The following is a 25,074-nucleotide window of genomic DNA, read 5'->3' on the forward strand; positions in this document are numbered from 1 at the left end:
CAAGGAGAAGGGACATGCAGCCGAGCCTGGTAAGGGATTTAGCAGATGAAAGACATAGAAGGTAGAAACCCAGGCAGGTATAGGCTTAAATATCAATACAGACCTCAATTTGCACAGTAACACGCAAGGCCCTTCCTGCCCTCAAGAACCGGAACTACATTGGCCGTACGAGCTAGGAGAAGGTTGGGAATTGCGAATCTAGTGTTGGTAGCGATAACTGGATAATACATTGGCCAGATCCTACAACCTAGTGAGCTTTTCCTTTACTTGTGCAGATCCGACAGGTTAACCGAATTTACTACTTGGTCGGTTACACCCTAGAGGTTCTCAACTCTCAAGATCCCGTCACAGGAGGCGGCAAGTACGACGCAAAGGAAACTACAAAGGCAAGGGAACACACCCGCAAGGCAACCCTACGGCCAGATCCACGATCTAGGCCCCGGATCCATAAGCTCGAATATTCGCTTAGGATACGGAACAATCCACGGACGCAGAGTGAAGATTTTCCACTGCTGCTCCACCCCATCCCCACGTCTCGCCAAGACACTCAAGCTTCACCACTTGAACTCTTCGGAAGTTACCGAGAGAGCAAGATCCCGCCCTACCGACGGGTACACAAGGTGAGGAAAGTTCAGCAGAACACGGATCATCGGGGGACCCCCTCCGTTAGTCGGTGTCTGGGCGCAGTTGGTAAGTTGGATCTGGCAATCTCGCAGATTTTGCTGATCCCGCTACACCACAATGCGCTACGCTCTGATCAAATTCAGAGTGTACTTACTTGGCGAGCAAACCTTCGCCGTGTATACCGATCACGCATCGCTGAGGACAGCGATGAAGAGCCCTCATGTTTCCCAGCGAATGGCTCGCTGGTTGTCGTTCTTCTCCGAGTATTAATTCGTGGTTCACTAAAAACCCGGCAAGAACAACATCCTTGCCGATGCTCTGTCTCGTCGTCCAGATTACGACCCACGCGATTCGCTGGGTCAACAACCGCTGCATGATGAAGACGACGAAGACAACTGTGCTATGTGCTTGGCGTCGGGATTGAACCTGACGAGCGTGTCTCCAGAAACCCCACTCCGCGACGAAATCCGGACTGCATATGAATTCGATCCGGTCTATTCGAGTATTCTGGAACATCTCCGCTCGCCCAGTGAAAAGACACTGAGTGCAAGACACTGAGTGCTTTGTCCCGCTCCACACGCCATCAGATCGATAGGTATCGGATTGAAGACGGGCTGTTAACGTACAGCATCGATCGCTTCGATGCTTCGCGTGTGGTGGTCCCCAACGACCCTGACTTGCGCTCGCGGATCATCCACGAGTTTCACGATATCCCCCTTGGCGCTCACTTGGGCCGTGAGAAGACATTCGCCGCAGTGTCGCGCGACTTTTACTGGTCCCACATGTATAAGTGGGTGCGCAAGTGGGTGAGGACTTGCGAGATCTGCCAACGCGTGGAACCGTCCGCGGCAGCGCAGGCTCCCCTGCGTCCTTTACCAGTGGCCACCGAGGTATGGCGCTCGGTGTCGATGGACTTCGTCTTTGGCCTCCCACCCGACTCCGCCGGGCGCTCCGGTGTCCTGGTATTCGTCGACAGGTTCAGCGAGATGGTTCACCTCATCCCGGTCCCGGATACGATCACCGCGGCCGATACCGCGGTGCACTTCGTGGATGCAGTCTTCCGACATCATGGCATGCCCGAGTCTATCGTTTCGGACCGCGATCCGCGGTTCACGTCTGCTTTCTGGACGAAGCTCTTCGAGCTATCAGGGCCAAAGCTGCTGATGTCGACGGCTGCTCATTCGGCGATGGATGGCCAAACCGAGCGAGTTAATCGCGTCCTTGAGGACATACTTCGCAGCTATACGACGTCGTTCACGAGCTGGAGCTCGTTCCTTCCGCTTGATGAGTTCGCGCTGAACAACGCGGTTCACGCGTCGACTGGCCTGACTCCTTTCTTCGTCAACAACGCTCGGCACCCTCGCTTTCCAGCTCTCCTCGCCGTGGGCCGTCCCACGCCGCCGTGTGGCTCCACTCTGGGTGGGGGTGAAAGAGGCGACAACCACTTTGTGACGACTCCGGTTTCGAACCCACAACCGGTTACCATACCGGTTGCCGACAAGCCTTCTGCGCCAACACCGGTAATGGACCCTCAACCGGTTTCCATACCGGTTGCCGACTCCTCCTCGAGTGCAGCCTCATCTTCAGCGCCTGTTAACGCAGTGACACACGCCCAGGCCAGGAAGGCCCTGACGACTCCCCGCGACGCAGTGTTCCCTCTCGCCTCGTGGACGAATCGTGCCCTGATCAGTCCTGGCACCGCTAACGCGGTGTCTCCATCAGCGAACTACGCGCCAAAGCAACCGGCACATCCGGCTGATAACACCGCTGTCTCAGACTTCCTCCTCCAGCGCCAAGCAGTCACCCGATACGTCCGCGACGCGCTGCAGACGGCGGTCGACAAGCAGAAGGAAAACGCGGACAAGCGCGGCCGCAAACACACAGTAAAGTTCGCGACAGGAGATCGAGTGCTCCTATCGACTTCAGGAATCCGAGACTCTGCCGTCACCAACCTCGGCGCGAGTAAATTCGCACCGCGCTTTATTGGGCCATTTACGGTGACTAAGGTTATTGGCGAGGCTTACACACTGGATATCCCCACGTCGCTGCGACTACATCCGACGTTCTACGTCGGACGACTCAAGCAATACCTGCCCGCTACGATTCCTTCTTCGACTCAGTCTCCTGAGCCGCCGGCGCATATAGCGGCCGCCCCGCCCGACGCGCGCGCCGAGCCATCGCGCCATTCACACCAGGCGCCTGCTCCACCGTCCCGCTCTGCAGACTACCATGTACCGCGCGCTCAAGAAGCCTCACGCGCGCCAAGAGTTCCCGATTCGACTGACGCGTCTCAGTCGCAGTCCTCACGGCCTTTGCAGCCGCGTCCTGGGCCTCCTCCGCCTCCTAGTACGCCGTCCAGAAGCTCCCCGCGAGATCTTCCTCGCGGCTCCCAACCAGAACGTCAGTCGTATCAGCGGGACGGTCCCCCGCCGATTGTCGACTCAGCTGGCGAGATCCGCTGGATAGTCGAGAAGATTGTCGATCACGAAGACCCACCCCGTCGGTCGGGGCAGCGCCATGTGTCCACCAGTCGCACGGCTCCCGCCGCGCGCCGCTATAGAGTACGATGGCTTGGCTTTCCGGCGGACCAAGATACGTGTGGAGCCCCGCGCAAATATCCTTCGCGATGTCCCGGATGTGATCCAAGAGTACGACTCCAGTCTTCCTGCGCCGGAGAGCGCCGCGAATAAATCACGCGGCGGCCGAGAACGAGATCTCCAGTCTGCGCGACCACGCGAACGTGATCGAGAACGACGCTGCTGGCGATCGCGCGAGCGCGACCGAGAACGACGACCCGAGTTCTCGTAATCCCAACGGAGCGGCGGAGATGCGCTTCGTCGAGATAAGTGTCGGCGCGAGCCGGCGCGACTAGTGGCGCTGGCCTTTTTGGACAGCGAGCGATGGTAGCGCTGGATCCAGGCGTTCTCGCCATCACTGAGCGGATGCTCGGCGACATGGGCTCTCCACTCGTCCGTAGTCGGGCGAGACGACACACACCTCCTGCAGCCTTCAGCAACTCGCACGTAGCAGATACGGTCGTCGTCGCTCCAAGCGCTGTCGCAGATTCGTACACGCAGCTCGCCCAAGGAATGGCCCCCGATGATTTCTTCCCGGTATGCGATCCAGGCGACGAGATTCTCTTCCTGCGCTTGCGTCCGGCTCCAGCGCCGGATGAAGGCGCACCACGACTCCTGCAGCGCACTGTGGTCGACGCCGTCCACCGGATTCTGGCGCAGCGCACGAAAACGCCGGAAGCGGTCCTTCATCTCGTCCAGAGGTTCCGGATCTTGCGCTCCAGAGATGTCATACAGCGGCCAGGGTCTCAGCGCCTCGTCCATCACGTGGGTGCCGCGTGCCGCGGTCGTCGCGCTCGTCAGCGACGTCGCCGTCGCTGGAATCTGCTGCTGCTGTTTTATCGTCCGCTCCTGCTGGCCACGATTTTTACTCGTTTCCCTTTTGATTGATTTGTTCTCCGCCCGTCGCTTATGTTGCGTAAGTGCAACTTTAAGAGGGGCGGTGATGTAGTGGGCCACACCATTACATAAGTAGGTAGATTTATATTACAAAAGTAGGTGCAGCAGCACACGGCTAGCGTGTGCTGAACTGCCGTCATCCTATTGGCTGATATATGGGGAGCCAGACCCATTATCAGCCAATAAGGGTTTGACGTGTATTTGAGTGGTCAGGGCAAGCTGCCCTGGACCTAAATAAAAACAGAGTTGATTTTCCTTCAGACTAAGCACTTGGTTTCACTATCGTGGAACTTGCACGCTTCCTCATTATTACGTGTAAGCTAGTAACGGACACTCTAGGCCCGTTACAATTACCCTGTCCAGTAGGGCCAAACACCTTCCGGAGATTTTGCACAGCACCTGGCTCAGAGCTGTAGTCGGTCAGTACGGATGCATTTGTTTGCTCTTGCTTTCCACAGTACATCTCATACCTGTACGATCCATGATAGGATATGTCCGGCCCACGATAAGATAACTTTGCAACAACAAAAAAGTCCATTGGACTCCTCGGCTCCTACCAGATAGAGTATGCTGTAGTAAAACACCTGTTGAAGCTTAACTGAGACAGCAGCATGGCTTCGTCAAATGCCATATTGGGTGGCGGCGTGTACTCAGACTGGAAGCTATGCAGCAAAGCCTCGATGACGGGTCTGAGTTTCCAGGCTCGACCTACTTGCGCACGTGGATCTCCATTGTCGCTGAAATGCAGGTTTCAAGATATAAGCAGAATCGGTCACGCACCATAAATTGATCGAAACATCGGCGTGGAATGGCGCCCTCGTCGACGGTTTTTCAGTGATTTTCAAGTGTATCCTTGTTAGGCGCAATCGTGCGAGCTACCAGTAGACCGATAAAAATACAGAATTCACGCCCAGCAATGTCTTGCGTTTTGCCCAGCTCTTCTCTGACCTTATTGCGGTCTTTACGCCTGAAACCAGAGTACTTCTTCTCCCGCTCGGCCTGATTTTGGCATACTCCTTCTACTCATTCGCTCAGCTTCTCATGAAAGTATTCGTTCCAAGCGCTTGCGATGTCTTCAATCGTCACCGGCTTAAAAAAAGAATAAAGCACCTGACGGCGTAACAGCAGCCTCTAAAGCCTCTGGTGTGGGGTATTCGCCGTTGTATTGACTAGGGTAGTCGCTCAGCATTGATTGCGGATGCCGAGGCCTGTAAGGTTGCTGGAACTACTCGTAGGGTGTCTGCCTTGTCACTGGCACCCAACTCGTTTTCGTCATCCCTTTAACAAGTCCAGTTGGAACCGTCCCCGAAGAGATTGTACCAGCTCCACCGACGGCTTTAATCATCTCCTCCTCAAGCAGCAGCTCTTGTTCAGGAGGCCAATCTTTGTCGACTCCTAGAAATGGTTCGCCTTATCCCGTAAGGTCTTTATTGTCCCACTCAGTGCCTTCATCGTTTTCGCCGTCCGAGTTCAGAGTCACATCCTTCTCGACTTCAAAACCAGAATTAGCTTCCAAACATGCAGCTTATATTATAATATTTGGAGCATACACGCTAATCTCATTATACATCGTGCACATACACGCTTTTCATAGCTCGTACTTGTACGTATCTCCAAATTCTCACCCGTGATAGCGGACCGAGTTGACTTGTGGCTGGTGAAAGTGTCTGGAACCTCATAGGAAGAACTTTCCAAAATGCGCGGTAAGGCTGCGGTGAATTTGGGAGATACTACCTAATCATACAAAAACGGGTTCGTGAGAAACGCCCCGTGAAACTAGCGTCTATGTACAGCTTCGTACCCTCAACAACTTGTGGCGTGACATAATGGTTGCTGGCTGCGTTATTTACTAACGCTCGCACAGTGGAATCGTCTACGTTGCTAGACACTGGTGGTGTCATAACAGCACACTGGTCTTGCCTCTCCGTGCTTTGGTTTAGGATACTCGTTATCGAAGCAATACTAGCAAAATACGTGATCGAGTGGTTTAAGGTGTCCGTCTTGAAAACTATAAAAAAAAGCTCCTAGCGTACCATCGGCTCGAACTGACGTCACAGCGGTCCGTCTTGCGGAATGTATTCTGGTCTTCTCGACCTTGGCTGAGCCTTTTGGGGCCTCTTTCCGCCAAAACGTAGTTTGGCGGGGTGTTAAAATATATATTGCTGTCTCGTCAGCGTTGTAGATGGTGGTGGGCGTAAAGCGACGTTCGTGCCTTTCCCAGAATTCTACTGCAAATGTTACCCACGCTCCTTCTGATGCCGCTGCTGGCTTCTTCGTGTGCTGATCTACCTGAACTGTAGCACCATGGCTAAATAAAACCGCAGTAAATATTAGCGTACTTTTTGAACAGAATATTGATAGCGTAAATTAAAAAATATCGTTTGAAAAAAACCGCTGAAGCAAGCACATAATTGCACTGTCAGCAGAGATAATAATCTTCTTACCCGTCACGTAATGACCAAACCAGCGTATGTGGTCTGTTTTTGGTATGCGCTAGCATCATGATAGTGCACAACGGCTACACACAATTAAAAGGATATATAAAACGGTTAAGCAGCAGTAACAATTGCGTAACAAATCTCTTCATCATGACGCATATCCTCTCTAAAAGTCAGTAGTCCGTGGGAGAACGGGATTACCTCTTTCTGGCCTTATCCTTCTAGTGTCTTGACTGTTTGGTCTCCTTCACAGCTGAAAATAACTGCTTGCTGGGCTACCCAGTCTTGACGCTGAGCCAAGGAATTCGGCGGCACACTTCTCACCTATTTCAGATGCAAGCCGAAGAATATCCCGCTTCTTTCGAATTGTATATGTGCGCCGATTCGAAGACCTTGAGGCATCGGAAAATGGAAAGTAAGCGCGATGGTTCGAACGCGCGTCGCGCAATTCGCGCCGAAACCCTTTGGCTACAAGCCAATCAAATGTTTGAGTTTCGATTGGAAAATTTTAATTCGTATACAGCCACTCTATTGATCTAAATTTGAATCATGTACTGATTTAGTACAGGGTGTCCTTTTGCTGTACTGTCGTTGTTTGTACTACATGTAATATGTCTACGTAAAACAGAGCGTTGATATTAAATTTTAAATTATCAAAATAAAGGATAAATTCCATAGCAAGCCATCAGTCCTGCTGCCAGTTCACGCTGAAATTTAGTCCCGACGTGAGAATAAACAATAATTACAAATAGTATACATTGTCACAGTGCCTATCTTACCCCTCTAGTGGAGGTCCTTTCGTCCGCGGCTAGGGTTTAAAAATGTAACGCAAATACGCGCGTTCTACTAGCTGCCGAGCGCAGCGAAGGCGGCCTCCATTGGCTAAAATCGGCATTGTGTATTTTACACACTATATGTGGACTACACATCGTACTTAAAAGCACCGCTTAAATTTCATTTTGATCTCATTTGTAGCTGCGGTCTGCAAGGCCACGCAAAGGGCGCTGCCTGTGTGCGCGTTACTTAGCATTAGTATAAGGCGTCGATGGGCACACACGTACTGTATCGTCGTAGGAGCTGTTGGAAACAATTGTAGGCTTTGGTGACGCATATTTCGGCCTCAATCGAAACTTTAGTACTTATTGGATATATAATGATGTTTTAGGCTTCGTAGTACTGCTGTACTAATTTAACTTACAATATTATTTTTTCATATTACTATTATCGAGCCATTTCATATTTTTGCTTGCAGTCATTTGTAGTAGTAGTACACATAATAATTATATCAGCGTTTCTTAATAAATAGCAATTGTATTACTATTTCGAATGATTTAAAAACTTTAAAATATGACTATTGTGGCTTACACCCCTGCACCTCACACTGCCTCCGGGAGAAATATCACCTTCCTTTGTATTTGTGCGCGTAGTGTGTGACCTTAAGATATTATGTGAGCTTTCCAACAATATATGTTGCGTACATCAAACAAAATGGGAACAGCGTTTGCGATCAAGTCTGCGCGGAGGCACGTGACTCAGCAAGAACACGAAACACGATGGGATAGAAGAGCAACACGAAGCACGGAAGGTCATGGACGTTGATAGAAGACTTAGCCGATGCAAACCACGAAGTGTTTTACGTAGCGTGAAAGATGGAAGTGCACGCAGCCATGAAAAAGGCAGAAGGACAATAATATGACGGGAGCGTACGGGCCACAGAAGGGAACTTAATACGTATACACCCCAGCATGCCGAAATGCACGGGCTACGAAAGAGCACGCACGTTCAAAGCCACAATAGAGGTCGTAGCGCTAAGAGTGCACGGACAGCAATTCTCTCATCGCACCACGGTAGAACACGGAGCGCAGTCGACTGACCAAACATGAAGCCGCGGAAGACCATTAACGGGAGGTTGTCGAGTATTGAAACACGATACCAGGGTAGAGCCGGAGCTCACTGGGTACCGCGATACTACTGTAGATAGCAAAAGCTTGGACGACAGACCATCCGCAACACCAAGAGATAGCATGATAGCATGGACGATGGGACAGCCACTAATACATGGGAGAACAAACAGCAACGGGAACTCACTGAGCACGATAGCACTGTAGAACTTGAGATCGCCGAGCCACTGAGGACGATACTCAATTAAACACGTTTACCCGGACGGCCGACAAATCGCTGGGAAACGCTTCTGGAGACCACGATTGCACACCGCGGAGCACGGAACCATCGTAGAACGCGATACCTTTGGCAAAACATATAAATTGTGCGATCACGATAGCATATACAGCATAACCACATTGCGATTGCACGATAGCGCGATAACGCGGTAGATGGAGCCACCACAGGGGTGCGCGGCACACAGGTGACAGAAAACTTGGAAAGATCACTCATTGGCGAGGGTACCAGAAATGGAACGTGACCATGAATGATTATGGACACGAAGCATGTGGAATCCACGTAACCCCTTAAGGACACATAATATCTAGCAGCCACGAAAGAGGGTCGTACTACGGGAGCGCATGAGACCAAAGGAGCTAGCGCACAACCACTAAGCACTGTGAGAGAATGAGTCCACAAATCCAGGACAATCACTATGCAGCGTGGGCCTCGGGTGAGCAGGGAGCCACGAAGCCAGGGAGATCACGGAAGAGCGCCGGCCACTGTAGAACATGACATCCAACCTGTAGTACGGGTTAACGGAAGCGTACCTAACAGCGATATTATACGGGCCCACATGAGACTACGGAATGGTAAGTGGTTAAGTACACGAAGCCACGACGTACTGGGGTGAACGACGCTAACAAAGTACGCGACACCAAGAAGCACGTAAATTCGCCAAAACCGCATCTCCAACAAAACCATGCCACTCCGCCGCGTAGCGGCGGCGAACGGCTAGTCCTAAACTATCAATGCTAGCACGGTGTCTGTCCGTCCGTCACACGAAACGCTTAGGTTTTTGAGCTTTATCATTGGCTGCCAAGCGGAGCGAAGGCGGCTTCGATTGGTTAAAACTGAATTATGTAGCTTACATCAGTAAATTCATGTGGTTCACAGAGCACATATGGAGATTTGCACAAGACTATCCATTATCCGATGGCGGCATCGTTTAAATACTAGGAAGTTTTAATTTGAACTATTTTAATAAGGGATGTTGCTATTAATATTGAGTGCTTCTTATTCTCAAATGAAATAGCCCCTAAAGAAGTACAAGGTGCTTAGCGTACACGTAGGAATGCGTGTCTCGAGGCCATACTATTAATATACGTAATACTATATTCTTAATAGTTTCTGCAAGAAGCAATGACTAAAAGAATAACTACAACTGTTTTCGTTGTAGAAATATTAAGAATATTCTGAATGTGAGGTAACCGACTGAGCTGGCAAACAGAAGTACATGTACAACAGAAGCTGGCCGTAAGAGCAACGCTGTGCTAATAAACGTTGTCGCTTGAGCCACTAAGATAGATAGGTTTAGATTGAGCAAAAGAACTTATATGTGCTGATGACAATTACTACTGTAAGCGATATCCGAAGGCGGCATCGTTTTTATATTACGAAGTATTTACTTTTTTAAAAATGAATGTTGCTTTAATATTTGAGTGCTAAACAGAGAGAGCTTCTTATTCTCAAATGAAATAGCCCCTAAAGACGCTTCCTATGCTGCAAGGTGCTTAGCGTGCACGTATGAATGCGTGTTTTGGAGGCCATACTATTATATACGTATACTACAGTATGTACTTAATAGTTTATGCAATGTACTGTACAATGACTTTAATAGCTACAACTATTTTGTTGTAGATATATTATCTAATTATCTGAGCTACTAAGCTGCCAAATCATAGTACATGTACAACAGAAGAGCTGGCCGTAACAGCTGGCCGTAAGAACAACGCTGCTAATAAACGTTGTCACTTGATTCACAAAGATAGAAAGTCTTAGATTGGATAAAACGAGCTCGTGCGTGATACTGCTGTAAGCCATTGTTTTCTAAGAATTGTTTAGACAGCAAAATCCGATACAACTTAACTGGCGGACGTGTCACCGACATAGGCGAAGGATAAAGTTTTAGATGGAGCGGATAGACAACAGCACAACATGAGAGCTGGTTAATTAGACACCATAACAAAACGTTAAACTTAGGGTATAGTTGATAGCTAAACCATTTTGGCATCTTAATTAGCCTATCAAATAAAAAACGCTGCCCGTTCGAGCGTCTTGGGGTCTCGTTAGACTGTGCAGCACTCGCTATTGGCCGGCTTAAGGCCGAGCAAGAAGCCGTAGAGCGCATGCTCGCTGTCCAGACGTCACGACACTCAGATGGGCACCGATCGGCATCCCCCACTCCTTTTTTTCTCCGGAATCTGAGTCCGAATTCGATTGGAAGACGGAAGGAACATCGACACCGATCAAGGTCATAAGAAATGTTTGACAACACCTCAAGTTCGATATAGGAATTCGCCAGATCGGCGTGCGATGTTCCCTAGTGTCAAGCAGCTGAAGAATCGATCACAGAGACTAAAAAGACGTGAAGCTTTTTCAATAAAAAATACGCCGACGTGATGGAGTGGGCCGCTCCGAGAATGTGCACAACGCTTGAGCAATTTCACCAGCATCTCGAGTATGATTTGGGCACGGATGCATTGTGGTTTGTCAGCAGTCATCTAACTTTCAGCACGAGCTACTTGTACTGTATTGCTTTACAGATCCTCTAGAGAATGGAGAGGTTTCTGTCGGGATTCTCTTCACGTCCAGACGATTGTTCAGGACTGCTCCTCAGCAAGTACTAGACCAACGTTTGATCGACAGATCCCCGGAAGAGCTTGGTGTGACGGAAGATACTTAAACGATCCATTTTGGCGGATGGACACTAGTTTCGTTCGGTGCGCTACACGGTACTGAGCAAGTATCAACAGAACTTTTACCCAATAAGCGTTAATATTCACTCGGACAGAAACAGCCTCCACGTATGCATGGCTTTTTACACTGTCTTCAGGGCCAAATGTGATTTGGTTTTTGGTGGAGCTTTGGAGCTTAACTACGGATCAATGGATCACTCTGCCGCTATCGCAAGAGCCGTTAGCAAGTCTGGCCTGGCATTAAACATCTGAACTGCTGGCCACATTGGTATCGCAATGTCAGAGGCAAAATAAATTGTCTTCAAGTGAGCGCTACCAAGAAATCATTCAGCTGCAACTAGATTACCTCAGCGAATCGAGCTCGCTTAGCCAGTTCGAGGTTTTATTTGAGCTAGTGGTCAAGAATTGAGAGACGCTGGGTAAAGCCGAGTACGCACAGTGGCTTAGAGTTGAATATCTGACAGACCCCTGGGATTGTGGTTCTATACTGCAAGTGACACTGCTGGAGTGCTGCCAAACTAAAATCCGATTGAATCCCATAATTGAACTATCAAGGCCACGGTAGTAAGTCATCTTCGAGCAGCGATGGGGTACATTCAGGCTGGAACTTTGCCTAAAATCTTGGTCGAATGTGCTATGGACATCGGCTCGGAGCCTATCAGGCATTATGCGTCTGGTCCAGTGAGCGCACAAGATTTGCAGATGGCTGTGACTCTATGCGAAGAAGCCAACCACTACCCTACTCACAAACAAAAGTCCAGACGGGCGGTTAACAGCATCCAAGAATATCTCTTCAACGCCGAGCACTACATCGTACGCGATGACAGCCTCCATGGCCTTAAGCTTAACGGCAATCGAACCAAAACCTACAAAGCCTCGCTCAGAGGTAATCTAAAGCAAAACGAGAAGGTGGAGAACATCCAGCTACACTATTTGTCGATTCACGTCGTGGAAATTTTAGAGCGAATTTCGTTCGAGCATGATTGGGACAATCCTTCCTGGAGCACCGACGAGATCAAAAATGATTCGCCGTAAGTTCAAGTGCGACTGTAAGCAGTTCTACCAAGCCGGCTGGCTATGCGCTCACGTTTTGGCATGTCTACATCTCGTAGACACCCTGGACCTACCGGTTATGCTACGAAACCTACCGGCTCGAAAGCCACCTGGACGTCCTCGAAAAAAGAATAAATGCCTAGATCGTGACAGGCCTCGAAGGTCGCAGTATGCTGTGGACTCGCTGATCAAGCGGTTGGTGGATAAGCATGCTAGTGTCATCAACTGGAGCATTCTGATGGCCGAGAATATAAAAAAACGACGAAGGAGAAGAAACAGAGCTCAACCACGTTGCGAAAGTTAAGCTACATTTCATGAGAGGCGGTAAACGATACTGGAACATCGATTTTGAGGAATACGAGGAAGCTAGCGTCTTGGGAGTTGAAGAACTGGCAAGAGCGATTAGCTACTCGTACCAGATGGGACACAACATAGTACCCAACTAGAAGCGTTCTACGTTGCAGGTCAGCAGCAGCTGCATGTATAACGCATATATAGTCTAGAAACATCAAACAGAAAAACTATATAATCACCCAAAAAAATACAGAAAAACCTTGCATGGAAAAAAACACTTGCACCTAGCTGCATACAATTAAGCCCTCAACATACAATTAATCCTCTGACTTATAAAAAAGCCAAAATGTCATAAACAGAAGCCGAAATGACATGACATAGAAAATAGCCAACATATCATAAAAAAGTCCGCCCCCGTCACGATATTGATCTTGTTGGATCCACGGATCTGTTCATTCTGAGTGATGTCGTTTTGGAGCACCCGTTTCTTCTGAAGTTGTTGCCTGACGTGAAGGTGATCATCGAACTGAAGAGATAGGTGCAAGAAGAAGACATCTCTGATCCAAGCGAAGCGTTCGCAGTGTTCAGGACACTGCTTGATAGGTCAGCCGGTGATGAACATGCAGAGATCAGTCTGCCATGCTTCCCAAGACCCGTGAAGAGGCGGAAACTATCTCATCTCGTGCCGTCTACAGCTGAGTCTAGTGAATGTGGCGGGATTCGTGAGAGCATCGAGCGCTTTTGTGATGTCGCAAGTATCTTATGTTTCGATATCGACATGACACGTGAGGTGGGTAGGAAAGTCGCTCGGACTATTTCCGTATCGAGCTACTCAGCTAACTTGGAGGCATCGAGCTGAGGTATGTAGCATCAAGATTTTTTTCTGTCATAGTAAGTTCTACCTAAAAGCTTTTAACCTGACATGGAGGTGCGTTTTTTCCCTTGCCATCATATTCATTTATGCTAGGATAGCGATACTGACGCCATACGGTATTCAAGCTTGCTACTCGTACAGCGTCAGTTTAATGCTCTCATCAATGGCTTCGCGGAGTTTTATCTGCACGACTTTGTTAACGGCCTCGCGCTGTCACTGTCAGGCACGGAATTTGCCGGGGGAAACTGACGAAACCTGGGGTGATTAAGAAAATAAAGACAAAACCACTTATCGTGACAAAGCCTGGGGTGGTTTCGTAATATAGTGCCAGACTTTACGGTAACCGAAAGCACACCAGGATTTGTCATTACAGATCAAAACGTCCATAAACAAAGTGTCCGTGTTGGATGGGTCCTCGTTGACGTAGTAATACAAGTTCATGACCATGGGCCGGGAGGAGTGTCGGCATTGCGTCTGTGGAGGCGCTTGATCAATTCTTGGCTGAGGGATGTCCCGATTAATGTCTTGTAATAGCGGGCTCGTTCACGCTCGTTCTTCTTAAGGCGCCGTGCCTCACATCTCCGCCGTACTTCTGTCGTACTGAAATAAAACGTTTTCATCCGGTGTCTCTTCAGCGCGGTTGGTGACGATAGCCTTTTCTTGCAAACCCGGCATACTTTCGTCTTCGCCTTCTTCGCGCGTGCCATCTTGCTGGAGTGAACACGATTTTTGAGAAATTTGCACAGTCCCAAGTTCTCTCCCTCTCATATTTTATATTTATTCAAAATATTATAACTAAAACAATATTTATATTGTTTTAAAATTAAAAATTTGAACCACTGCATTTTCAGAGCAAAAATCTGCAGAAATATGGAAGAATCTGCAAAATATGGCAGGAAAAAACATTAGCAGGAATATGGAAGAATCTGCAAAATATGGCAGGAAAAAACATTAGCAGGGCTCGTAAAATAATATAAAATAATTTAATAAATGTAGTATTTTAATGACGGAATACCGGATTATTGGAAAGGAAAAGGCTGTAAAATGTACAAAGATCCCCGTAATAATTATACTGACCTTTCTATAGGTATTAAGTGGCAGCAGCAAGCTGGTAGTCCACCACAAATGACTGATTCATACGAGAGCAAGCAAAGACATCTACTTAAGTACCACTCTATGGGGATTAAGCAACCCAGATAAAATGTTCACAATCTGCATCTGCCCAATTGTGGACCGTCCAGAGCCTGATAAACCTCTAATACTAAATAAAGCAGATTTCGGAACCACTTCACTGTTCTGACCCTAGCAATACTCTAAATTAATTGCAATAATTTTTATTGGCTCCGACACTATTACAGTGGGAAAATGACGAAACCTGGGGTGATTAAGAAAATAAAGACAAAAACCACTTATCGTGACAAAGCCTGGGGTGGTTTCGTAATATAGTGCCAGACTTTACGGTAACCGAAAGCACACCAGGATTTGTCACTACAAATCAAAACGTCCATAAACAAAGTGTCCGTGTTGGATGGGTCCTCGTTGACGTAGTAATACAAGTTCATGACCATGGGCCGGGAGGAGTGTCGGCATTGCGTCTGTGGAGGCGCTTGATCAATTCTTGGCTGAGGGATGTCCCGATTAATGTCTTGTAATAGCGCGCTCGTTCGCGCTCGTTCTTCTTAAGGCGCCGTGCCTCACATCTCCGCCGTACTTCTGTCGTACTGAAATAAAACGTTTTTATCCGGTGTCTCTTCAGCGCGGTTGGTGACGATAGCCTTTTCTTGCAAACCCGGCATACTTTCGTCTTCGCCTTCTTCGCGCGTGCCATCTTGCTGGAGTGAACATGATTTTTGAGAAATTTGCACAGTCCCAAGTTCTCTCCCTCTCATATTTTATATTTATTCAAAATATTATAACTAAAACAATATTTATATTGTTTTAAAATTAAAAATTTGAACCACTGCATTTTCAGAGCAAAAATCTGCAGAAATATGGAAGAATCTGCAAAATATGGCAGGAAAAAACATTACGCATAGGGTTGATAAAACATAATATAATTGAAAAACCAAAGCAGGAACACAAATGTATGGCTGAAAAAAATATATCCTAGTTCTAGTTCAACAAATGCTTACATCTAGCTAGGTTTGGGCATGAATATACACCACTGTAGCCAAGCACGATAGCAAGAATGCTCTAGTCTGCTACGGTGTATCGTGGCACCTTTGAGCTTCACTGGTGTTGGCAAGTGCGACTATTGTGTCCTAGCTCTCCACACTGAGAGCATTTGTTTGCTTTCTTGAGCGCCCAGCTTCGCCTTGACTAGCGATTCGTTTCTTTCGGGGTCTCCCACGCTTTCGTGACGCAATAGACGGTTGCACTTCTTCGTCAGCTTAAATGTGGTCGTCAAGAACTAACTCGATGTTGCTCGTCGCTGCGTCGTTCGCACGCATGTACGTTTCAACAAGGTAGCACCGATCGAAGAAGTCGAAGATGCGCTCGGGCTGGTCAATGAAAGCGAGCATGGAGTAGATATGCGAGCATGGTATACCGTACTGGTAAAAGAAGGAGCACGTGCACGTTCGCTCCAGTAATTTGACACGCCGACGGACTGGTGGAAAGCCACGCATGTCACGAACAAACCCAACGTCCTCATTGCTTAGTGATATGTCGTGATAGCGAGCGTTTTCGGCCTGCTCACTCATGGACTCTTTCGTTTTTGGCGTCACTTTCTTGCCGGCATCCAGCCATTTACGTGCTTGATCAAACCGTTTGAACTTTGTCAGCATCCACTTCTCCGTAAAGTACTGAAAAAAAAGTTGGATTCCGACCTCAATCGTGAAGAGCCTTGGCGTTCTTCGACTCCACGAAGTTTGTCGTTCTCCATCCGTATAACGTTTTGGACAGAACATGCTGGTGGAGAGCCCAGCGATCTGGTTCAATTTCGCTTACGTATTTAGCGATGTCCGGTAAACCGACCGCAAAAGCTGCAATTTTGGACTCGAAATCTGGCTTCGATACTGCACCTTGGACACTCCGAACCCAGTTTTCGACGTATTGCGTCACCTGACCGCGAAACTTGGCGTTCATGTTGCCAATGATGTGCCAAGTACAGCTCTGGAGATGAATTCCAAGTGAAGTCGCGGCTGCGATAATCCCGCTCCCACGGTCTGATAAAAAACGGAAGGTTTGAGGTATTAACCCCAGCTGCGGCACAGCAACGCATGAACCAAGCGCAGCTCACTTCGTCCTCAGAAGGACAAATAGCGACAGCCAGGATAATGTTCTCAAGGTTTCCATTGCGACCGACGAAAATTAGTATGGTATTATCAGCTCCTTTATGCTTCAGAAAAGCACCATCCAACCCAATCACTGCTTGGCTAGTCTCACCAAGCAAGTGGACATCGGGATGAGATAGGAACGCACGACGAAATCGGTTATCAGCTGTGTACTCAATGTCAATGTAGGAGGTCGGGTTTCCACGCTTGAACAGCACTAATAGGGATTGAACACGCTTGCATCCTTCAGCATAATCGAGCGATGTATCTTCCATCAAGACTTCTCGGACGCGATACATCATGCCACGTGAGCTCCTTCAAGTTCCTTGACTTTGTCTTGTAGGGAGGGCTCATCAAGTGCACTTTTGGAGTGGACAACAGCGACAGTGGTAGCCATGGCAGCAACTTACGCAGCAGTCACCTTGACAATGCCACTGCAACCCTCGTGAGCAACGTTAAGCGAGCTGATGTGGTATTCGAAGTAGTTTTGTCGCTGCGACTTTATCAGCTGCGTGTGGAAAGAGCAATTGGTTTTGCTTGCGCACACGTATAGCCTGTTGTTACCTCCGGACTTGGCTTGACACGTAATTGCGCGTTTGCCCTGAGCTTGTGCAAAGTTCTTGATATGGAGCGTTGCTTCTTTGCGCTGGGCGAACTGCATGCCCTTCGCAAGAGAAATAGTTGATCCTGTCTTCACACCGAGTGTCGTCGGTCCAGTACTTGGAACGTCCATACCGGACGTAGTTTCACGCCGAATTGGCAATGACGACGCCCAGCGCGGACGTATAATGACTTCTATCCCAGTCGGCGGTAGAACTCACTGGCATTGAGTATCTGATTGGAACTTTTAAAGTCTTATCATACGACTCAAAATCTCATACCTAAAAAAAATACACCAGAATTTGTCATTTGTATATTTACCTGGAAGTCTGGCACTATCTTTCGAAACCACCCCAGGCTTTGTCACGATAATTGGTTTTGTCTTTATTTTCTGAGTCATCCCAGGTTTTGTCATTTTCCCCTAATACAGTAGCGTATTACTTTTTTCAGCGAAACGAGTTCAATTTTGTATTTAATTGTCCGAGCCCTGCCGATCAGGGGTCAAATTATTCCAGTCCCATTTTTGGCGGATTTAAAAAAAAACTAACTTTGACTGAATTTTGGGTTAAATTTTAATTTTTTGCTCAACTCCCCCTCTAATTTTTGTCTGGGCTCCGCCCCTGCTACCGACTCGGTGCCAGCCAGACAAGTGCATCGTTGAATGGGCTGTGACTAGACGCGCCAGCAAGAACGGCACATTTGCCCTTCGTTTTTAGTGATTTTTTTTCAGAAATGTGATATGCATGAACTAGTTTTGTGTCGGTTTCGAGGCTTTCGTGACTCCTCATGATCATTTGCCGAAGATTTCTCTGTTTGAAGCGTCGGATCATGACGATCTCCATCCAGCAAGCGTACAAGACGTTGGGCTTGGAGCGAGATGCTACCCAGGACGAAGTAAAGAAAGCGTATCGAAAGCTGGCACTGCAGTTCCACCCGGACAAGAATCCGGATCCAGCAGCCACGGCGAAGTTCCAGCAGCTCTCGGCTGCCTATAAGCGGGTAGACGACTACTTGAATCGAGGCTGTAAAGATTCCTTTCACGAATTTCTCGGAGACTTCAGCGAATTGGACGAGGAGGATTTTGATTATGATGACGCATTTGGGACACCGTCGATGGAGGAGATGCTCTTCATGTTTGACATGCTCTTCGGACTTCAGCCACAGGCGACAGGACGCAGCGGTGGCCATGGTAAACGGAAGAAAGGCAAAGGAGGAGTACGCGTCAATGTCCGACGCAAAGGCAAGCGTCAAATGCCGCATGCGCCTCCAGACTTCCCGTCGTATATCGACCAAGAGTTCATGGATATGTTCGCACAAGGCATGATGTTCGATGACGCAGACTCAGAGCTGTATGTTGACGTATTGGCTGTTGCTCTACCACTCGCTAATTGACATTCTTGTTGCTGTCGTGCTAGGTCTGATCTAGAGGGCGAGTTGATGTCCATGACGAGCATTTTCGGGGCTCAGGCCTGGACTTTGAGTTGAAAGCCCAAAACAATGAGGAGACGGAGGAAAAATGCGCCCTGATGAAGCAGAATGAAGCTAGATCTCAACATGTCGAGCCTGAGAAAGCTCCCGTACCAGCACCTACGATCGGGAGCAGAGTTTACATACACGGGAAGCATGCAGGGGTAAGAATCTATAGTACGCTCACGACACAGTGTAAGTTTAAACTAGGGCAGTGTAGACTAATGAGGTTGTATTGCCAGGTTGTCAAGTTCACGGGTCAGGTGCACTATGCAAAGGGTGAATTTGTAGGCGTCGCTCTGAGCTCACCAGTGGGGAAAAATGACGGCTCTATCAAAGGCGTGAGGTACTTTGAGTGCTCTCCTAGTCATGGGCTCATGGTGCGCCCCAACGAAGTCATATTAGCTGCATGAGCACAATCAAAGCATACTATCTGCCACGGTTGACTGTCTATTAATAACATTGCAAATCGATTTTATAGTCTACGCGACTATCACACATTTGCGTTTTCCAATTCGTACAAGATTGATCTGTTCATCAGACCCCCACACGACTTTACAGGAGCAGAGAGCGATGACGTCGTCGCCCTTGCTGCCGCATTGGTTCTCGACTATAACGATAGCATAGACCCGCAGTTATATAATAGCTACATTAATTATTCTCAGTTATGTCCACAGCATGTTTTTGATCTTGTCATTCATGTCCGACGCCGTTTACGATAAGCTGCAGCATCATCAATATGCAAGTTGAAGCTGGCCATCATTTTTGAAGTGATGAGCTCTTGCTTTCCTGTTTTGTTATTGGTTAGATTTATATTATCCAAAATAGTGTCCGTGTTTAGTAGATTGTTGACCAATCCAGATGTTTACATTTTCAGAAACGTAACCTGAAATACGTAACGTCTCGACACTGATCACTTGTCTTTCACATTTCTCGCTTCACCTCCACAAGCTCAAGTCAACTCAAGCTCTCTCCGCTCGCCCCACTCTCGATCATGGCCACCTCCAAGCCCACCCCGTACGATTTCAAGATCGAGCCCAATGTCGATGCCCAATTTCCTGCCGAGAAGGGTCGTTACCACCTCTACGTCACCTACTCATGTCCGTTTGCCTGCCGTGCTCTCTCGGCCCGCAATCTGCTGGGCCTGCAGGATGTTATCAGCATCTCTGTAGCGCACTCCATTTTCCAGAAGACCAAACCTAACGACGCCAGTGATGAGCACAAGGGCTGGACCTTCGTGGACCCCGCCAAGTCCGCCACGATGGTCGGCGCCAATGGCGAGACGTACCCGACGGATGACTGCGTGCCAGACACAGTGATCCATGTAGCGTTTGTGCGTGATCTGTTTGAAAAGGTTGACCCGACGCCGCGTACATTATCGGTGCCTGTGCTGTGGGACAAGAAGACAGGCACGATCGTGTCGGAGGAGTCCACCGGCATCCTACGCACTTTGGACTCGGGCTTCCGTGAACTGGTGCCGTCAAACGTGCATCTGTATCCGGAGGAGCTGCGAGCAGAGATTGACGCAGTCAATGACGGAATTGGTGCTGAAGTCAGCACGTATTTCTACAAGAAGTTGGCCGCCCAGACGCCCGAGGCTGTCGCTGAGATTGCGGTCAAGATCAATGAGGCGCTGACCAAACTGGATGAGCTGCTGGCCAAAACGAGATTCTTGGTAGGCAACAGCGTGACGGAGGCAGACGTGCGTCTGTTTCACACGCTCATCCGACTGGACTCGTGGCAGCCGAAGACGGACAAACGTCTGACGGAATATCACAACGTTGAGCAGTATCTGCGTGAGCTGTACCAGATGCCCGAACTAAAGAGCACGGTAAACTGGTACCACGTAAAACTAGGCATCATCAACAAGGCTCCGCACGTAGCTGCGGAGGGCCCGTTCGTGGACTACGACGCGGCGCACGACCGCACTTTAGTAAGTGCAGCGTTGTGATGTAGATTCGCGATCAACGAAATCGGCCAGATTTTTCGGACTTCACTGTGAGATCTTTGTGTCATAGATTACCGAAGGAAAGCCAAATTTACTTTAGTTGCACCAAAACATATTTTCGCTACACACAAGTGGACTGCCTGCCGTCGCAGGCGCATTTTTTGTTTGCTAGAGTACCCTAAGCCCGGACAAAAGTCCCGGTAGCTTCTCTTACAGGTGTGGGACTTGAACCCTGTGCAGTGGATTGGTAGGGTCATCCCAAACCACTGCACCGCTCTGACCCTACCAATTCCTGACAATAATTGCAGTCCTTATTATTGTTTTTATCGATACGGAATAACGGATTATTTTTTTTCTAAATCCAATACAATATTTTTTTTAATTTTTTCCGAGCTCTGGCCCCCGCAACCTCCCATTCGAACGTTGCAGCTTTCTTCACGATGACGTTCGCTGGCACCGTTTTCCAGAGTACATACGGCTGTACGAGATCAATGTACAGTAGTGACAAGCGAACGTTGCGAGGGACGTGCCCCACCATTTCTGTCGCTGGCAAATAGTCACTTAGTGCTTCGTCCGAGAGCGTTGAGCTCTCCCCAGCTTGTGGTGTTTGGCTGTTTGCTGTCGCTTGCCTCGATCAAGACGTTGAATGCACGATGGGTAGCATTGTTGTACCTCGTCTTCTCAGCTGGATATCCCCCGAAACTAGACGGGTTACACTCTCTAATGGGTTTCGGAGTCGTGTATTCGTTCTCCCACGAGGCTGCATATCCTCAGTCTTCCATGCCACCGTCAACAGCATACACGACGTCATTCATAGTACCGTCGGGGTAATAGTCATTGCTTTCTTCAAATTTACCTCCGAATCGAGACATGATACGAGAGAGTTGCTGCTGACTTTGGTTATCAGGGCTCTTGTCGCTCTTGCCAGACGCCTTGACGTGGTTCTTGGCTCCCCACTCGTACGTGATACATTCCCTACCAGCGTGGAAAGTGATGCCAAGTTGGAACAAGTGGTCGCGCCACAGCTCGTTCAGTGCACGGGCAGCCGTCGTCACCATGCATTCCTTACTATCACCCAAGTTGTATGGGAAATCGCGATTCGGGTCAACATCAAGTTCCCTTCGGACATTGTGACTGTAGCCGTAAGCGTTCGCGGTTGGCACGATTACGATAGTGCGGGTCTTCACAAGATGCTGAAGCCACGGGTTACCGTCCGTCCTACTCGCGTGCGAAAGCAACAGTTCCGCGAGAGCCACAAGCACCTGCGGACCCACTCGCTCGTTACCCTGCACAGATCCACTGAAGATCAATTCGGGTCGCTCAGCGTCTGGCAGCGTTGCTTCGTCCGTAAGTTTAATCACGTATTGCTCACAAGGCACTGTCACGATGTTTCGAGTGCAGTTCACTTCCTTGTGTTTGGGCAGGTCGTACTTGTCCTGCACGCTGAATACTTCAGAGTAGTCGGGGTACTTGGTCTTGAGCTCGAGAAGATAATCCACAATCTCACCGTACGACCGTTCCTTATATGTGGTGATTGCCACTGAGGCAGAGAGTGGCATCGTAATACATGCAACCACGGCACCAATCACAAGTAGGGTCCTCATCTTAATCTGTATGCGGAAGACAGCTCGAATTGTGAAGTGAATAAGCGAAGCTCGGCGGACAAAATAGTCTGTATGTGAATCGGAGCATGTACATGTAGCTTAGATTTGGTTCGTCAGCAATGCTGATGGGGCGGCATCTCTATGTGCTTCGAAGCACTGCATAAGCCTCTTGCTGAATGTAAACATGGTTCGTCAACGACAGGAGTGAACATGCATATAAAAAAGTACTACAGTACTGAACTGCTGTACAAGGTACTACTAGTACTATGTATAATACTGATAAATACTGTAATAAAAGTCCTTTGAAAGCAATGCATGATCAGATCATGCATCTACAATTTTTCAAAGGAATGTTTTTAATTTCGTGAAATTGGCCTCTAAAACCAGCGGATATGGGTTTTGTATCTAAGAGTTTTATACCTGTTATATTTAATGATAAGACATATTATCACTAATAAGAGGTTATCCTTCTTGAGTGACTTTCATCTACTCTGCGTCTTCATCGGCCGACTCATGGAACCCCAACAGAGAAGTGAAGTACCAGAGCTCACGGTTAGCGCGTAAGAACACCAAGATCTCGAAGTTAGCTGGCAACAGGCTGGAGCGTAGAGGGTTGAGCACCAACTTGCACTGCGAGAAGAGGCGCTCACAGCGATTGCTGGTTGGAGGAACCTTTTGTAGCACGTCAATGTACTTGGTTCCAGCGGCTCGGCGAGGTCTCTTCGCTTGACGAAGCGTTTCCGTCGCGAAATCTGTTTTCTTCTTCTTGTTCGGTGCTGCTGGTTCGCGATCAGCAGGGCCAGCAAAACGAGCCACAGCTTCTTCTTCATCGGCGCTTAACGGTCGATCCGACAGCAGCTTGACAACCGCATTCTCAAAGGCCGGCGAGTGGACGATTCGAGCCGATGCACTAAGGTGGTGTGCCGTCCCTGGGTACTTGGAAATGACAGCGTCGAAAAGGAGTCGCACATCGGCAAGGTTACCTTCTTCGGCCTGTAGCTTGACACAGACGCTGTCTAGCGCCTCAAGCTTAGTGACAAGCTGGACAATCTGCCGATGGGTGCTTGGTCGGGTAAGGAGGTCCTCCACAGCTGTCACCATTTTGATAGCGTCCCGGATCTCCACATAGCGAGCCAGCATCTGGTAAGTGGATGACCAGCGCGTAGCGTTTGCCTTCAGCGGCTTGTACTTCGTAAACCGAGCCAGGTCCGCTGCATTGTTGGCGTGCCGCAGCTGAATACACAGCGTTTGGGCTTGGTCGATCAGCGGCTTGTAGTCTTCAAGGTACCGGCCGACAGCGAGGTTGAAGCGATGACTTGCGCATCCTACGAGCGGTACTCCCATGCGCGTAGCGACGGCTTGGTTTGTAGGGCAGTTGTCAGCAACCATGAACAGGACCATACTGCGATCCTTCTTGTAGACATCCAGCACCGCATCAATCATGTCGATGTGAGCATCAGCGGTCTGGCCGTGCTCGGCAGAAGACAGCCCGAGCAAAACTTTGTGTAGCGCCCCGTCCTTCGTGAAGACACCGTAGATAGCGTTGAAATGGTAGGTCCCTGAAGTCCAGCCGTCAAACATGAGGCCAAACTGGTTGCCCATGTACGCGTTCCCACCTTGCCCGCCACGTGACGCATGTACTTGACCAACGTCTTCGAAGACACTGGCTTGATTGCAGCCAGCGCACGCGTCATGGCGTCGTCCACCTCACTCAGGGGCATGTTCCGGACGAGAACCCACTCCATCCACTTGAAGATCTCCATAGTGCGCGGGTCAATGAAGCCGTGTGCTTCGAGGGACTGGCCGAACGATCGCTGGCTCTCGTCGTAAGTCTTCTTGTAGCCGGGGTGGCTCGTTGCGAGGTGGCTGATGAGATTTGTGTAGCCAGTCCCCGGCGTCTGCTTGCGAGCCTTGCCGCACTGCTTGCAGGAAAACTGCCCGTTGCCGCAGTCCGTGAAGAAAAAGCTGGAGATGGCGCGAGAAGTTGACATGGCACTGGCGAAATGAGAAATGAGAGGCACGAAAGCTCAGCCTGATGCCTCCGGCAAACTCACACAAACCATTCGTTTTGATTGCATGTTTGACAACCACTACTTTACTCTCTGTTGCTTTTTACGTTGGGTAAAAATTCAATATAATTATTACGGGCACAATTGCATATTTTACGGAAAGATCAATTTGCCAATAATCCATTATTCTGTCAATACAATTGCACAGTTATTATATTATAATATTTTTTCCGAGCCCTGGCGGGGGCCATCGTGGTAGACAGCACGCAGCTGAAGGTTTGGTCAGATGACCCGACTGATGCTACCCATACACAAGCGCAGAAAGGGGTTACGCGATGGTATCACGAGGATCTGGGATTGAAAGTGAAAGCGAACAACAGGGGGTTGTTCTCAACTGTTGTTGAATTCGCGACTACTGGAACGTACTATGTTCAAGCCATAGCCACCGTTGACCAGGACTGGGCTACCCAAGGCACTGGTGAAGACATTCCGGTGCCCGAGGTGAAACCGCAGACGCACATTGTGAACGCTCGCGTGAACGATGACTGGTATTACT

At 48.9% G+C, this 25,074-nt stretch overlaps 4 protein-coding genes across 4 annotated transcripts; 3 read left to right on the forward strand and 1 right to left on the reverse strand.

Moving 5' to 3' along the window:
- Positions 1-12,526: 12,526 nt before the first annotated feature.
- PITG_13561 (uncharacterized protein) lies at positions 12,527-12,893 on the forward strand (the record flags this gene model as incomplete). Its single annotated transcript, XM_002899719.1, has 2 exons — positions 12,527-12,662; positions 12,715-12,893. 2 exons carry the CDS (start codon positions 12,527-12,529, stop codon positions 12,891-12,893), a joined length of 315 nt encoding a protein of 104 aa, XP_002899765.1.
- Positions 12,894-18,318: 5,425 nt separating this feature from the next.
- PITG_13562 (uncharacterized protein) lies at positions 18,319-19,370 on the forward strand (the record flags this gene model as incomplete). The annotated part of the gene is made up of 3 exons (XM_002899720.1): positions 18,319-18,839; positions 18,917-19,121; positions 19,200-19,370. 3 exons carry the CDS (start codon positions 18,319-18,321, stop codon positions 19,368-19,370), a joined length of 897 nt encoding a protein of 298 aa, XP_002899766.1.
- Positions 19,371-19,951: 581 nt separating this feature from the next.
- Positions 19,952-20,908, forward strand: PITG_13563 (glutathione S-transferase, putative; the record flags this gene model as incomplete). The annotated part of the gene is made up of 1 exon (XM_002899721.1): positions 19,952-20,908. One exon carries the CDS (start codon positions 19,952-19,954, stop codon positions 20,906-20,908), a length of 957 nt encoding a protein of 318 aa, XP_002899767.1.
- Positions 20,909-21,283: 375 nt separating this feature from the next.
- PITG_13564 (uncharacterized protein) lies at positions 21,284-22,509 on the reverse strand (the record flags this gene model as incomplete). Its single annotated transcript, XM_002899722.1, has 6 exons — positions 21,284-21,334; positions 21,390-21,494; positions 21,547-21,654; positions 21,700-22,335; positions 22,405-22,425; positions 22,483-22,509. The coding sequence occupies 6 exons, from the start codon at positions 22,507-22,509 to the stop codon at positions 21,284-21,286; spliced, it is 948 nt and encodes a 315-aa protein (XP_002899768.1).
- Positions 22,510-25,074: the final 2,565 nt, after the last annotated feature.

Source organism: Phytophthora infestans, genomic scaffold (assembly GCF_000142945.1).
Source record: "Phytophthora infestans T30-4 supercont1.29 genomic scaffold, whole genome shotgun sequence".
Taxonomy (NCBI): Eukaryota; Oomycota; class Peronosporomycetes; order Peronosporales; family Peronosporaceae; genus Phytophthora; species Phytophthora infestans.